The sequence below is a fragment of the Protopterus annectens genome, chromosome 1.part2, assembly GCF_019279795.1.
Source record: "Protopterus annectens isolate FY-2018-M chromosome 1.part2, PAN1.0, whole genome shotgun sequence".
NCBI classification, from domain to species: Eukaryota; Metazoa; Chordata; order Ceratodontiformes; family Protopteridae; genus Protopterus; species Protopterus annectens.
The window spans coordinates 766,574,582-766,590,981 of NC_056727.1; the positions used below are offsets into that span (position 1 = coordinate 766,574,582).

The following is a 16,400-nucleotide window of genomic DNA, read 5'->3' on the forward strand; positions in this document are numbered from 1 at the left end:
AATTATATGTCAGTGGTACCTCAATATAAAACGTTACTATAGTTTTTATTTTGCCAGTGCTTCACTTCTAAGAAAAGAAAAAAACAAATATTACTTTCAATATATTTCTCCCATGTATAGTTGAAAAAAAAGAAATAAAAAGAAAGTTTGTTTCTGTTTTCAGAGATATCAGTAATTAACTTTGACCTAGATTTTCTACAGAACAACTCAAGGTGGGAAGCAAGGCAAGCAAGTATCCAGTATTATAACACAACTGGAACATTCTTTTGTTCTAAGCCTTTTTAACTTTTAATTATTTCATAAACAACCGCTGAAAGGAATGTGTTACACAGGAACAAAGAAAACAAAATTACTGGCACATTAACACCTCTAATTAGCATATTACTTAGATATGATATTCAGTTAACCCAGCAATACACATCATATACAAAGTTAAAAAAAAAATAAAATTCTTAACTTATATAGTCATAGTGTTACCAATTCTATTGCTTATAATTTAATGACATTCTCTTGCAGGAAAAAAAATAACATTTATAAATACATTTATAACTTTAGTTAAATTAAATATTTAAATATTCTATTGTAAATACTGTAAAACAGTAAAACTAACCATTTGTATTTCTTATCATGAAAAATGTTTTAGCTGAAAATATAAATACATGCTTACTTATCTTGTGAAGATTAAAGTCCAAATAAAAGCCTTTTACTTAAAGGGTAAATCTATTGTTTCAGAAAATAAAAGTCATGTAATCAAAGAATAAAACTCACTTGCTTTTATGCTTTTTAATTTTAGAAGCAGTTTCCAGGAATTCAGCTCAGTCTGTCTCTTGAATGATATGCTGTTCCAATCCATTTCTTAAATATTATTAAGGATACTACTTTTGTTGACAAACGTGGATGCCTCCTCCAGTGTGTCAAATATTTTAGTTCCTTCAGATAGAAATAATTTGATCTTTGCGGGAAACACCAAAGTGGATTTACTATTGTTCTTTTTAAGTTCCCCGATCAATGGTAATCAGGAATTTGTTTTACTTGTTACTTTTTGGAATAATCATTGTTAAATCTGACTAGATGTCCCATTTTAATACAAGTGTCTTGTGTCTTTTTTAACACAATAATTCTGGTTATCTAACCTCAAAAGAACAATGTATGTTAGACAAACTCTAAGCTATAATTTGTCCTAATGACTTTGCTAGCATGTTGTTAATGTACAGTATAATGAACTGTAGTATTCTGCATTTGCTAGAGCATGGTAGTTTATGATAGTATGGAAATTGCTTTTTTCTTTTTCATTTTTTTTTGTTCATCTTAAACTCTATTTTGTAACTATCTGTCATTGTAACTCTGTTGGAGCTTTTTTCCCCGGGCCTCTGCTGAAAATGGACATGTATCCAGTCGGACTATCCCGGTCAACAAATGTAAAATAAATAAAAATAAAATAAAATTTAATAGGTGGACTGGACCATGCTGTTTTTAATATTTGATCTTTTTTCTAAATCAGATATAAAATTAAATATAATTGAATGTGGTGGTGATGTTTCCTTCTTCTAAGGTGCTCTCTGGGATCTATGTGCCCTTTCAATTCCAAAAGATAAAGTTTCAGGCAAAGTTAAAGTTTTATGTAGCCAGCTTGTTAAGATGTTTATTATATTGTCTTCCTCATACTTTCAGGTATAGCATACACTTTAATGTTATTTCAGTCCAGCCTTTTTTCTAAATCACCAAAATTATCTATGAGCCAGTTATTTTATTTTAAAAGAAATTCAGTCTGAAACTCAAAATCAGTTACTCGTCCTTCATTATCTTTTAAAGCTTCTCCTATACTGCTGATTTATGCACTTTGTTGTTTCATAAGAATTTCTAAACAGCCCATCTTTCTGGTCTCTTCTTTGAAACTTTCTAATTTGGTATCCAGTTTGTTTATTTTAAGTAATACTTCCTCCATACTAGATATTAGTGACTGGAAGTCTTTTTTAACACAAGAATCCTGAGTACTATTTCTTGAGTGGCTCATGTTGAAGTCTCTTCTCTCTCTTAACCAAGCAGGTAAAATTCTGACAGGAAAGTTACAGCTTTTGAAGAACTTGAATCTATAAATCTTTTCTCTGACTATTAGTGAATAAAATTAGCTAACAAGTATCTCAGATGTTTATTTGTTTGATTATATTTTATGTCACAGAAAAGTTTTCAGTCACAGAGCTTTCACCAGTCGCTGCTGTCAGTTAGCCACTTGGCTACACCCCTTTCAGTGATTGTTTTGATATGAGATAATATAATGGTGAAAGACCAGTCAGATATTAGAGATTTGTTTTCTGATGTAATAATATATAATATCAAATGACTAGATTGCAGGAGAAGGTAGCAGTGAGGAATGAAATTGGAGAAAAGTTGCACATGCTAGCAAAGACCCCATTGCTTAGACCGTGCAATATGTTTTTTTATATATATTTCCCCTAACAGAGGATCTAATTAGATATAAACAGTGTGGTGTTTGCTAATATTTCCAGTTATAAGTGTTAAAATTATGTTTGTAACAGTTTTTGTTTAGCTCATTGTTATTTACTTAGTGGTTGTGGTAGTATTTGTTCACAGGCACCTTTTTCTGTACTCAGTAAATCAACTGTAACCTATACCATGTTTTACTTAATAGTCAAGGAAATATTAACAGAACATACTTAGTCTTTGCTGATGAGCAGCATATCCAGCAGGTTGTAAATGGTATTGGACAACAGTGTGTTTCTCATTGGCAAATCATCATTTGTCAGTTTAGGGCCCAAATGTAGAGGGACATGTAGATGAGACAGAACCAGTAAAAAGTAAGTGCACTGCTCATACGGAAATGACTTTTCCTGCTGAGAACTTGTTTTCAGATATTTATTAGCAAAAGAACAAACAGGAAATTCCCAACTATATTTGTAGGCATAGTACACATCCCTTAAACGGGACCTGCACAATGTTGTAAATGTGCAGCCAGGAAACTATTTTGATTTATAACAGAGTAACAGACAGTTATGCTAAATGAATCATGTTATTGTTCTGTGCCAAAGCTCCACCACTTTCACAGTGTATCACAGCATGATCAGTAATATATACTTTGCTACCTAATATTTCCTCTTCTATGAAGTGCACAGCTGTTGTTCCTCTTATGTTTGTTTGCTTCATCTCTGTTTAACCAGCATATGCTTTAGTTTTATACTTTTTACTTTTTCCTTGTACTTGCACATTCATGTCTTTTTGCATATCCTACAATATGGAGAGGATGCTGAAAACACTGCGCTGATTACTATTGCTTTGAAAATATCATCCACTTTCTTCTGTTATGTGACAGGCATTTTCAAATACTACGTATTGGCATGGTCATCTTTAAACAACACACTTATGGATAGTGGACTGCTAAAGTCAATAGAACCTTTCCAGATATTGATTTTTTTAATTACTCTACAGACAGCAGCATAGACCCCTCCCTCTAAAAAAAGATCACCCCGTCTATGGTCTTTGGCATAATTCCATAATTTTCTGTCAGTGAGATGACTCTATGTGAAGTCCATACAAAAAGCTCTGTGTTCTACCCTTTGTTATCATCAGTAGTAAATCTGGGGGAGGACATCATCAGACTAACATTATTATACATCATTGGTGGTCTTTCATGGCAGATCTCAAACTCTTCATTTAACAGCAAAAAAAAAAAACAACAATAAAAAACCTTAAAAGATTGTTTCTTAGTTAATTGGTTTAAATTTAAATTTTTTATTGGTTGTGTGCATCACATGTTAGGTGTGGCAACAGTATTTAAATGTATTTTTGAATGTATTAAGCAGTTCTGAAGAAGTCTTGTGAGTGAGATGAAAGCGCTTGACTGCTGATACTTTACCAATAAAAAGTGTTCCTTTCAGGTGTCAGTTCCTCATTCCTTGGTTCATAGTTATGAATAATCCACTCCCTATTGAAATGTTGGTAGTCAGAATGCCAAGTATCAAAAAGTGTGTGTGGGGGGGATGCAGAAAACCTGAAGAAAAGCAAATCTCGAAAATCGCTCTTGTCCTTAAAACTTATTTTTGTGGGGGTGGGAGTCAAGACCCCCGCACCTTCCAAACTTATATATACCAACTCCAAGAGTGCCATACCATGGAGAAAAGAGAATATTCAGACTAATGGCATCTTAGACTTAGTATACAGAAGTCTGTTCTTTCAGCCATTCAGTCTCCATATTACATTTCAAATGGTTAATGAATAAATCAGATATGTAGTTTAACTGATATGAAGTTACTCCAACTAAAAACATCAAAAACTGTGGGCAGTTGCCATTCATAATAGTGTTACTGGCAAAGCAACAAAACACAAAGCAAGCCCCCCTGTACCTCCCCAAATGGGGCGAAAAACCCCATGCCCCAAGAACTATAAATCTGAGATGAGAAAAACTCAGCTAACAGGGAGAACTGAAAAAAATGCTAGACTCACCGTATTGCCCTTCTCTGAGTCTAGCTTCCATGCCAGGACATCAGCAATCTTTTAGGTTCAATATTCTGGGCATCAGTCAGCTATCTGTTGACAGGCTGTAAGTGTCCCCATGGGTTGCCCTGTTCCACTGGGAGGGCAGGGTATGATTTACAAATGAGTCAACATCAATTACCATGACAGCAGATCAGGATACTTCTTATTTTATGCTAAATGAGGGGCTCTTGTTCAGGTTCAGCTCCCTCTGATTGGAGCTATGTTATATTACTGTACAGACACACCCCACTGAGTTTGGTTTTCATGCTGGATTTCTATGTTCAGTTCACTGCTGACAGTTGCTCCAAAGTATTTTGAGTTTGAGTAAGCATGCAAATACAACAAATAACGCAAACATTACAATACAGTTATTTTTACAAGTATATGAATGCAGCAAAGAGTGAAATATATGCATCTTTAACAAACATTAGATCATGAACATTTATACAGTTATAAACTGGACATCAGACTGAGAATATAAGCATCACTAATGCACAGTGACAACGTAAATAGAGCAGCTTTCCATAGTACAGATGAACAATATGTTAACATTAGCAGGAAGGGGTGCCCTCATGGGGATATTAGCTTCTACAAAGTTTAATGTGGAAAGAGACAATAGAAACAAGAATTCCCACAGCTTGCAGTAGTGCACACCACACTTATGCAATTATATATTCGTGTAATTGAGTCATAATATTATTTAAATGTTCAGCCTTTTCACTATGCATGGGACAGAGGTAGAAAACTGTATATGGTCTGTGCCTTAACATTAAAATTATTATGTACATAGTGTGTGCTGTTGTTCAGCATTATTCTGCACACATTATGATTCCAGAACCACTTGACATCTATGTGACTATCTTGTTACTTGTAAGTCCAGCTCAGTGGCATATAGGGATAAAGTCCTATGTCCCAGAGAAGCTATGTTTGAACAGTAGCTCAGGATATGGAACAACTTAGCATGGAAGGATAAATATGAGCAGCTGATGCAGGCTCACCACCTTAGTCAGGGGAAGGTGGTTTGGATTCCAGCTGGCCTTATTGCCATCATGCAAATAAAGGCTTTCATGGCACCAAAATGGCCAGGACCAGGGATATTATGATCTCAGCAATACACTTTGGTGAGATTTGCCCTCATTAACATGTGCATGGAAGTACGCAGGAAAGTGCAGGGTGTAGAATACCATGTAGTGATGTGGTTACTCATGGTAGCCACCAGTAAAGAGATTAAGGCCTTACTTAGAGACTTCCTCATTGCTGGGATATAGATGCGGTTTTATGTCTGGAACTCATTGGTAAGATGAGGGAGGAAAGAGGCTCACGAATGGTATGGGGCTCATTGGTGGTTGGCAAGTAAGGAGGGGACAAAAGAATGTAAGGGAATAGCTAGTCAAATAACCAGCTATGTTGATATGTTTTTGTTAAACTCAAACAGATGGTCCCCAAGTGTGTGAGACTGACATTCTCCAAGTAGGGGAATATTCCTTTTACCTGGAGAATGTGTGATCTTGGAGTTAGTATATATAACTAGCAGGGGGTATGGGGCTGCAAGGGGTCTTGCCACCCCCCGATACAAACAGTTGCATTTGGTTTACTCTTCTCTAGGGTAATCCCCAGAACATGCACAGAAAGTTAAGTGTTTCAGTGTAATAGGGTTGCTAGTTTGGTTGCCCTACAGTTACAAAAGCATCATGCTTCTACCTGTAAAGGTCAATAATCTGAGCAAACAGAATATGTGGGACTATAACCATATTCCGAATTACATCTGTGCAATGATACAGTACAAGTTCAGCAGGCATCTGATGGGACAGCAAGAGAGCTGTGATAAAACTTAGAAAAGGAAAGTAAAGGAATATGTTTCATGCCAGTTTGCAGCAAACACAAAGTGCATCTTGACCTAAGCAGGACAGAGCAGTAAAGATGCACGGAATGCTCAGGTTAGAGTAACTCTAGTGACATGCGAAGAGCAGTCAGCACTGTATCACATGCAGACAAAGAAGGTAATGACTCAGAATAAGACAGTGTCAAAGGCACCCCCACACTTTCTGTAAAATATGATGGAAGAACTGGAGAGACTGCATTGGAGTTGTACTGAATCAGTGCACTGTTATCACAGAAGTCAGAGTTGAAGGAGATATTGTGGCGTACTTGTAATGCTAAGTGTACATTCTGTTGAGAAGTGGCCCACTGCTGCCCCATTTCTCTGAATACACATAACCTGCTGTAAGATGATGCAACCTCAAAATTGGATTAAGTAAGGGGATGGACGGGCTGAAGTATTTTCAATCAGGTATGTGTGTAAAGGCTTGTTTCCCACTTTATCTAGGGCTGAAAATTTTTACTTTTTGTACACTGAAGTGTGACGAATAACTGTCAGTCTCACAAGTCTTGGTGAAATGAACAACATTCACTTTTACTTGGTGAGAGGATTAGGATCAGGAAAAGATGCTGTATTCAAAAAACAATATAATGGTTTAAAAGATTGTCATCAAATCTTTGGACTACTGAAAAATAATGAAAAGGTGAAATGTTCTTTCATGCTTACTTCTGACTATGTGTATGTCTGTATACATGTGGCTGGCATGTATAAGTCAAAGCAGTTCCACTCCAGAATGTGACCTTTTGACTTCTGTCTGGATCACAGAGATGTAGTTCTCTGTTGTCCATTTATTCTGTATTAAGTTTTCCAAGTCAAACAGGTGTTTACTTTTTCAATGAGACTATCTGATTATTAGAATGTAAAGCCATAAAATGACATTGAACTTGTTTTTCAGAGTATGTAGTCAGCATTTATGCCCTACATTTCTTAAGCAGTTAAGCTCTCTGGACCCAAGTGCCCATTTTTATGAGTGACCTTGGAGCACTGCCTTATCAAGTGACTTGTTCAGAGGTGCACAGTAGGCAAATGGCGATAGAAGGACTCTAGCCCTTTACCTTTAGTTATAGGAAGCAGCTTCTTAATACTTGACAGTCTTAAATCTATGCACTAACTCTCAGATTTCATTCAGCTTTCGTAGCATTTTTGTGAGATTTGTTCACTAATGAGCGACTGTATGAATGTATACATTTCAAGTTGGCATTTCAATGAACAGCCATTGTGTGGATTGAACAGCAAAGTAAAAGAAGCAAGACTCAGTTTATTTACTGAACTGACTGTTTTCCTTTTAATCAAGGCTGTACAGCATTTTAATTGGAATATTTAAGTTTAATGAGTATGGAGTATAGTCCTTAGCATTGCTAAGGGCTGTTATCCTATCAGTGAAACTTATAGTTGAAGTTGTTCTCATACATCTGAAATTCTTAAAGTCCTACTGATGCAATTTATTAGACTGAATGTTTTGAGCTGTAAACCATCTATGTTTTAATTCCATTTACTAGTGAGCATCACAAAGAAATTCAAAAACTGAGCATATTTTCTTTAAAATTAAAGGAGTGTGTTAAATGCTTAGCATTTTCTGGCTTTTTGTATTGCATTTGCACAACCATCTTACAGTTCACTGAAATTCAATAGTCCCAGGAATGAGAAAAAAAAAATAATATAAAATAGTGAAAGCATATTGTATCTGTACTTTTTTTAACAGTGATGAAGTTAAATCTGACAGTGATATTATTTGTCTGAGAGAGAAAAATGATGGGAAAAAAAGCTCATAATTGCTGCAGTGGTCGCAGTTTCTCTGTTTTGCTATTAGATGACAACTATCATACATCTTTATCCCTCTTACCTCAGGATTTGACTGGAGTCTGCATTTTAAATGGGAACAGCTCCCTGCACAACAAAAGGCAGAAAGAGATGACCCCACAGAGCCAATTAAGTAAGTACTTTGTCACGAAAGTCATTTATTAAATATTCTTGCTGTATTGGCCTTTCCAGAGAGTAAGATGAAGGATTTTCTAAAATATTGTTTCTTATTATTTCAGTTCCTAAAACAATGTCAAGAATACAATGGTTTGCAGAAGAGTTTCCAAATATGTCTTTCTTTAAGCCACCTTCTTGTGAATCACACATGCACTGACATTCCTACATCTTTTACCACTTTTAGCACACCATTCACAAGACAAGCATCTGGAAAACCAGCAATTCACCTGCCGAAAACTGCACTTGTAACAGCTTGTGAAATTAATGTAAAACAGATGCAAACATTTAAAGCACTCCACAATGCTAAAGAGGTATCCTGACATCTCTGCCTCCTGAGAAGATGTAACACAACTCTAGAAAAGATTTTTCTTAGTAAACCCTTTCTTTCACAGAGTCCATGTGATTCACTCACTGACATTGAAAAGGGACAAAAATACATTATTTTGTAAAGTACTAGTTTAGATATTAACTTCTTATTCCATGACTGTGCCAACAGACAAAAGTGCATCACTTCAGCCCACAACTGACATTTTTCTTTCCGTTTACATCACTTATTTGTCTGTGTCTCAAGTTACAAGTCCATGAAGGTTTAACCTGATGAAGCCAGACACTGAAACCTTCAGTTCAAGGAGATCACTCCCATACATATATTTACTAACTGCAGGGTCACACAACTGTGGGGAAAAGAGAAAATGTAAAAAATAAATAAATAAATAAATAAATAAATAAAAATCACTGTTAGCACACACACACGCACACACACACACACACACACACACACATCAAAATGTCAATGACTGTTAATAAAAAAGAGAAATTAAGAAATTTAGCATCTGGGAGTTGAAGCAATTCATTTGGAATGTCATTGATTTTGCACTGAACATGCGGTCGGGAAAACTACACCATATCAAACAAGTCACTAGAAAAGAAATTCTAATGCAACTCAGGAAAAGTGGAACAGATGGCTTCAGTATGTCAGAAATAGTGTACCTGGTTATTTGAAAACTGCTGTATTATTTCATGATTCGATTCATAGACTCATATATGTTATTATTAGACTGTTGATATAAGTGGATCATGTGTAATGACTAGATATTTCCATGAGAATTTGCTGGCCGGAGCACTCAAGGGCTCTGATAGTCCAGTTTGCTGACTCCAAATAACAGTAGTTATGGTGGATGTTGAATATGCATGTAGGGCAGTAACTTGGGGATGATAAAGTGATTGTGTGTTTGTACCTCCTCAGTCTCGCTGTTTATACATTGATTCTTTACATCAGGCTTAGAGTATAATAACTTAAAAAAAGACCTGGGTCATCCCACAAAACAAAAATGGTGATAATAATGGATTTGCTTCATAAGCTTCATAAGCATCCTGTCATAGTCATAGTAGTACACAAGTAATGACTGAACCGGTCTAATAGCTCAACAGGTGCCACATTTGTCTTTATTACAGAAGGTGTAGTTTAATTAGTTTTCCAGTACAGACATTGTAGTGCACCATAAAGGGGGGTGCTGTCCTTCTGAGTGTGCCATCCTTTGAGTGAGACATTAAACCGAGGACCCATCTGCCTGATTTACTGGTAATTCAAGTGGATGTAAAAGATCCCACAGTATTTATTGAAAAGAGTGGAGGAAGTTTCCCTGGTGCCGAAGCTTCCCCTAGTCAGTATAATACTAGCTCAGGTCTCGTCTGAAAAGGGGCCATTGGTCTAGTGGGACTAACTTGGTCAACAAAATGTAAATAAATGAAATACTGACTGATAAATAAGGCTCACATGGAATGATATTGTGAAGACTCTACTTACTGTGACAGCTTATTTTCTTCATAAGAAATGAGACAGCAGTGGATGAGATGATATCACATATAGACATTTCCAGGCTTTTTTCTATGCACCAGCTGTATTCAGTATGTGACAGTCTATGAGTCATGCTCAGAGTTTTAGCACACCTTACCTTTTCCACATACTCTTATCAACAACATGCCAGGGATTACAGGGTGATATTCAAGGACTGATTTGTCTTGTATGTTGATTATCTCTGTTAACAAACAGACAGACAAACTGATGAACAGAGAAACAAATAATTTAGGGAATTAGTGAGTCTGATATCAACACATAGGCCAGTCACTGTACTCTTCCAAACAGTTTCATGTAGAAACTAGAAGGTCTAAAAGCCATTACAGAAGACAGGGCTCAGGTAATATTAACTTCCTTTATAGAATCAACTAAAATATCACACTCAGCATGGGATGTCAATAACCTAGTTTAAACCAATATTAAAAGACAGTTTTAGTTCTCATACTAGGTTCCCAAATACTGCAGCCTAATGTACTCGTTTTAAAGATGTTTTGCATTCTTGGATAAAACCATGCCTCTATATATTTTCTATCATACCTAAGTTACTTTGTTTTATGAATAGCTTTGTGAACTTTTGTATACTTTTTCTATAGCTGTTTTAATTGTTGAGTCCATTGTTTTGGGCTGGGAGATCTTGTTTGAGCCTATTGTCATCTTCCCATGAAGACTTACTGGCCATTTCATAAAGGAAACCATGGGGTGTATATGTTAACCATCTTTTATTCACAGACAGCCCTACCGTAGTATTTTATGACAAAGATATGAATCTTTGTGGGCTGTCTCTGCAGCCATGCAAATGCTCATGAGACATTCCTGGGGAGAGACATATGCTCTTCCCCAGAACTGCCTATAGTAAGGCATTTACACAGCCAAGCAATTGCGTAAACTAAGACTGTCATTCCTGTGTAAATGAACATGGCCAAAAGATAGTGTTCGCCCTTCACAGTTGAGGTAAGTGATGGAAAATGTAGCAGACAGGTGGTGATAGGGGACGCATGCTTGTGTATATGTGTGAGTAAGGGGTTATTAAGGGGATTTGTGTGTGTGTGTGTGTGTGTGTGTGTGTGTGTGTGTGTGTGTGTGTGTGTGTGTGTGTGTGAATAGGTGAGTGTTTCTGTGAGTGTTATCTTTTGATCTTTTGGGGGATTGTGTGTGTGTGTGTGTGTGTGTGTGTGTGTGTGTGTGTGTGTGTGTGTGTGTGTGTGTGTATGCGTGAATAGGTGAGTGTGTCTGTCAGTGTGATCTTTTGATCTTTTGGGGGATTGTGTGTGTGTGTGTGTGTGTGTGTGTGTATGTGTGAATAGGTGAGTATGTCTGTCAGTGTGATCATAGGTGGCTGTCATAACTCCACACACTGTCCTAGATATATGAGCAAGTCCTTCAGCATGGGGTTGGTGGGGGACTAGCCACCATTGCTAACAATATACATCATGCTTTAATGGCACTTAAAAGTAGTGGGTCAGGGGGATCATTAACCATAGGGGATAACTGCTGCATGTCATAAATGACATTTAAATGTAACATTAGTCAGGGAGGACATGGGACAAAAGGGATTACTCTTGCATATCATGCCTGAAAGACACTTAGAAAGAAAAGTAAGGACATGAGTTGTGGGGTGGGAAACAGTCAACACTAAGGATACTATAAATGGCATACCTCTAGATAAAGTCAGAAATACTGAGGGGACAAAGATCAGCAATCAAGGACTGATTCTAATTATTTATCTTACATACTTCAAAAGTCAGTATAATAACATGTTTTGCATTAGCATGCATTTACTGAAGAAGATGAAGTCTGAAACTCAAATTCGTGTGCTTGCTTGTGTGTGTGTGTGTGTGTGTGTGTGTGTGTGTGTGTGTGTGTGTGTGTGTGTGTGTGTGTGTGTGTGTGTGTGTAGCCATGCAGCATAGATGTGTGTCTGATGTATTTCATGATATAAGCCTGAGTTATTCTTTACTCAGGGGTGCATGTGTCAGGTAGTTCTGCTCACTTTAATGTTGTGAGGGAGACACAACATTGGCTGGTTGGTCTGTTCCTTAAAATGGTTGTATATCTCTGCTCTTCAAAGAACACCTCACCTAGGAGGTATTGGAATTTCATGACAAAGTGATTTGACTATCAGCACTTTGACACTGTTATTTAACTGGCTTTGAGGTTAACATTTTGGAAGAGGCTTTTGATAAGCAAATCCTGACCAAGTGTATTGCCAATTACATTTTTTAACCATCATGTGTCAAAGCATCTGTTGGAAAATGTTGTTTGTGTCCATTTTCACAGCAATATGTCTGTTTCCATTACTTACTTCAGTATTTTCTCCACTGTAGACATTTGTGTTTTGGCCACTTTCTCTTCACTTCATACCTTCACCAACCATCATTGTTCGCACAGAGATTTCAGGGTGTGGGTCCCCACAGTATATTTGGTGCTTCAGGACATTACCTCCTCAGCCTTCAGTGCTTGGCTATCTTCGACACTCATCACAAAAGCTAGGTTCCCCCATGCCTACGAACATGGAACACAGCAGGCATACTTTCTATGAGACTCACAATGCTTGCCTGATATTCTGTTATTTGACCCCTGCCCCATCCTTATCTCCTAGGAGTACCCCTCTTGGATGGTGAGGAAAGAGCTGCCTTGTCCCCCTATGCCCAAGTTAGACTGTCATCAGCAGCAACTGCAAACAGCCTAGGCAATGGGATATCCATATATGGTGGTATCCAACAAGGGCATGACAAAGGTGTCTTGTAAGTGTTGAGAGACCCAAAGACTCAGCCTGTAATTTATCACTATCAGTAGTCAGAGACAAGCTGAAAAACATTGGCTGCTGCTTCTTCAGCATCATGGACTGTAACTGCACCAGGATCATCAAATTATGAACCGCTTAACAAACATTTTGAAAACTTTGTGTTATACCTGTGCACCTGCTGGACAAACAACAGTTTCATTCTGTGCCCTTTCTGTATCTTGCTGCCTTCACCACACAAGGCAGTTATGTATTCAAGATTACTGGTGCCTTCTAAACCCTTCAGTGCTCTAGATCTATGAACTTGCGATTGATTCTTGTTTGTTTGACAGATAGACATCCATGTTGTTAGAGAACCTTACCAGCAGCAAGACCTACATCAGTTGCAGCTACATCCCTATTGTGCTGTCCTCCCAGCCATGCTGAGGCCACATCATTCCCAGCCATAGTTTGAAATTGTACAGACTCTATCTCCAGTGTTACATTAGCATGCTAGGAATCAGATGATGAGCAAATACACTGTGGACTAGGTCCAGCCAAGAAGCTCCGCAACATCACTGGAAACTTTGGTCCCCACAACAGCAACAGAAATTGGTGTAGATGAGTCATTGGCATTATTATGCAGAGCATGTATATTCCTTAGCACCTGAGAATTAGTCACAATGCAGGTCTGCATCCCAGCAGATATTTTCTGTACCCCCCTGCCTCCCAGTCTTCAGATGTACTGAACTATGTGACTGCACCAGACTCAGCCATGTTGGTTACAAGAGTGGCTTCATCAGTTTTCACTCAGGCCTGCAACTGCAGGGTCTTTGCCTCTCATATACTTGGAGCTCTCCACGTCCTGTTGTGCAGCATCAACAGCAGACATAGAGTCTTTACAACAAAATCCTTACTCAGATATGCATTGAGCTGCCCCTTCAACAAATGAAAACACACAAAAGATATGCCGCAGAAAATATATATCTGATGGAGCAGTTTGCTGTTGCCTGGATGCATTGGGCTGTACATTCTTTTCCCATCCAGCTGCAGGTTACAGAATAGAGGCAGTACGAGTGTGGAAAACAAAACTATAGAATTTTTCATGGTCTGCATTACAAAAAATAATATGAATGAAAAGCTACCCTGTTTTCAGGGTGTACTTATAACCGTATCACCAGCTGTCACAGTAACAAAAACCTCATGGACTAGGGTTAATACTTTGTCATCTACAGTAAGTTCCTTAACTAGTGGTGGTTCTCTCCCACTCTCTAGAAGAAAACTGATGTCCTAGGATTTCCTGTCAGTCCTGTCATTCATGTCATTTACACATTACCTATATTTGATACTCAGGCCATCATGTCTTCTGCGTTATTAACATTGGTAATAACTTCAGTCTGTCTCCATTGTCTCAGCCCCTGATTTATAACTCAGCTTATAAGAAGGGCACTATTTATACATGGGCCAATCAACAGTTCTTTGATCTCCTACTTTGTGAAGTTATCTTTCCTCTTTCACCTACTCATTGCATGAAATGGAACTGAAGGTGAGACACACCATGCATCCAACAAATGGACAACATGGAAAAAAGTAATGTTTTCCAAGAGAAATATATTGCTTAACGAAATGTTAGTAGTACAATCCTGTCTGCAATGAATTTCTTAATAAAAAAATCAACTTTATAGTATAACACAGTTTATCAAACATTTTTAAACTCTGCAAACAGTATATTCATCCTCCAAAATTACTAGACTGCATTATACAATAAATTAAAAAAAATGTATGTAAAAATGAATTATTTATTGATTCCACCAAAGTTCTGTAGAAATACAACACATCTTTCTGTAGAACACCAAACTAGTACATGAAATTATAGTATACTTACCCATTGCAACAGTGGACCAGGATAGTATGCTAATAATATTTAAATAGTCCCCAGATTTAATATTCCTCCGTGCAGAACTAGCTTAGTCCTGCACAGAGGCGGCCATTTAGGAGCAGGACGGCAGCGAGCCATGCATATTAATGAGACGCACTGCCTGAGCACCTAATCTTACACGGAGTGTGTAAGAGTGCAGGGGGCATGTCTGAGAGCAGAGCTGCCAGAATATACACACCCCCGCAATGAAGAACAGCAGAAAGGCCCAAGAAATGAGCGAGACCGGTGACCGCATATCCCCACCAACATTCCCCCTGGTGTACAACAGCAAGTAAACACAAATAAAATGAACAAACCTGTATTTTTTTTTAAATCCGATTAAAGCTAATTGTAGGTGCATGGGTATGCCCATTACTTAGCTATGGTTAATGCAGTTTAAATGGCTGAAGAGGATAACAAGGAAGATATATGCAAATGAAGCAGCATAGCCATAGTGTAGTGGGCAGAGCATTTACTTAACGAATAAGCATTCATGGTACGAATCCCACTGCAGCACATTCCATTTTCCATGGCAAAGCACATTATGACCAATATTTTTGTTGCATAACCCACTAAATAACATATATTTATGAAGTGGAGTACTGCAGTAAATGCACATGTGAGGTGTCAGTGTCATAATGAATAAAGCACCAGTAAGTTTAAGCACCAATAAGCAGTAGTAAGCATATTTAAGCACTAGTAAGTGGGTGTAAGCCCTTTTGTGCGGGGGTAAGCAATGCACACACAGGTTAAGCAATTCTAAAGCTAACTCTGTGTAAGCATATGTAACCGGAGGTTAGCATTACTTAACCTCGCACAAACCCATGCAAACCAGCTTACAAATGCTCAAAAGTGCCTTAATCACTCTGTAGCCAGTGGCTCTTGTTCTGCCCAGGAACAAAATAAACAGCTTCTACAAGGCTCAAACCCAGGACCCTGCACACCAGAGAGAAAGCGATTTATCACTAAGCCACATCAGCTATATATAACCCTGATGCATTCACAAACATATCATCCAGCCCAGTCATTCAACCGTACAGAAAATGTATTCCAACATGTAGATGTATGTATGTGTGCAAATATATTAATATCTAAACAGATACAACATATCTATATATGTATATATATATATATATATATATACATATAAATAAATACATATATATATATATATATATATATATATATATATATATATATATATATATATATATATATATATATATATATATATATATATATATATCTATATATATATATATATATTAGAAATATATATATCTATATCTATATATATATATATATATATATATATGAACATATATACATGCAAATGCCTACATCTATAGATATATATGTCTACATCTATATGTCGAAATATATACAGCAAGTTATATATATTTAAGCAGATATATATATAGCTATGCATGTATATATGGACATAGTTATATTTATGTAAAAAGATATATATCTATATAGGTATATATGGACATGCATCTGTAGATAACAATGGGAAAATAACAAACACATATATGTCCACATGCACCGTTAATGG

At 37.0% G+C, this 16,400-nt stretch overlaps 1 protein-coding gene across 1 annotated transcript in view; it reads left to right on the forward strand.

The window, feature by feature from the left end:
• Nucleotides 1–16,400, forward strand: part of GALNT14 (polypeptide N-acetylgalactosaminyltransferase 14) — a 3,768,866-nt gene that overhangs the window by 2,669,341 nt on the left and 1,083,125 nt on the right. The window contains exon 8 of the mRNA XM_044058899.1: nt 8,219–8,303. Coding sequence (XP_043914834.1) covers nt 8,219–8,303 — 85 coding nt within the window. The remainder of the gene's footprint in view (nt 1–8,218; nt 8,304–16,400) is intronic.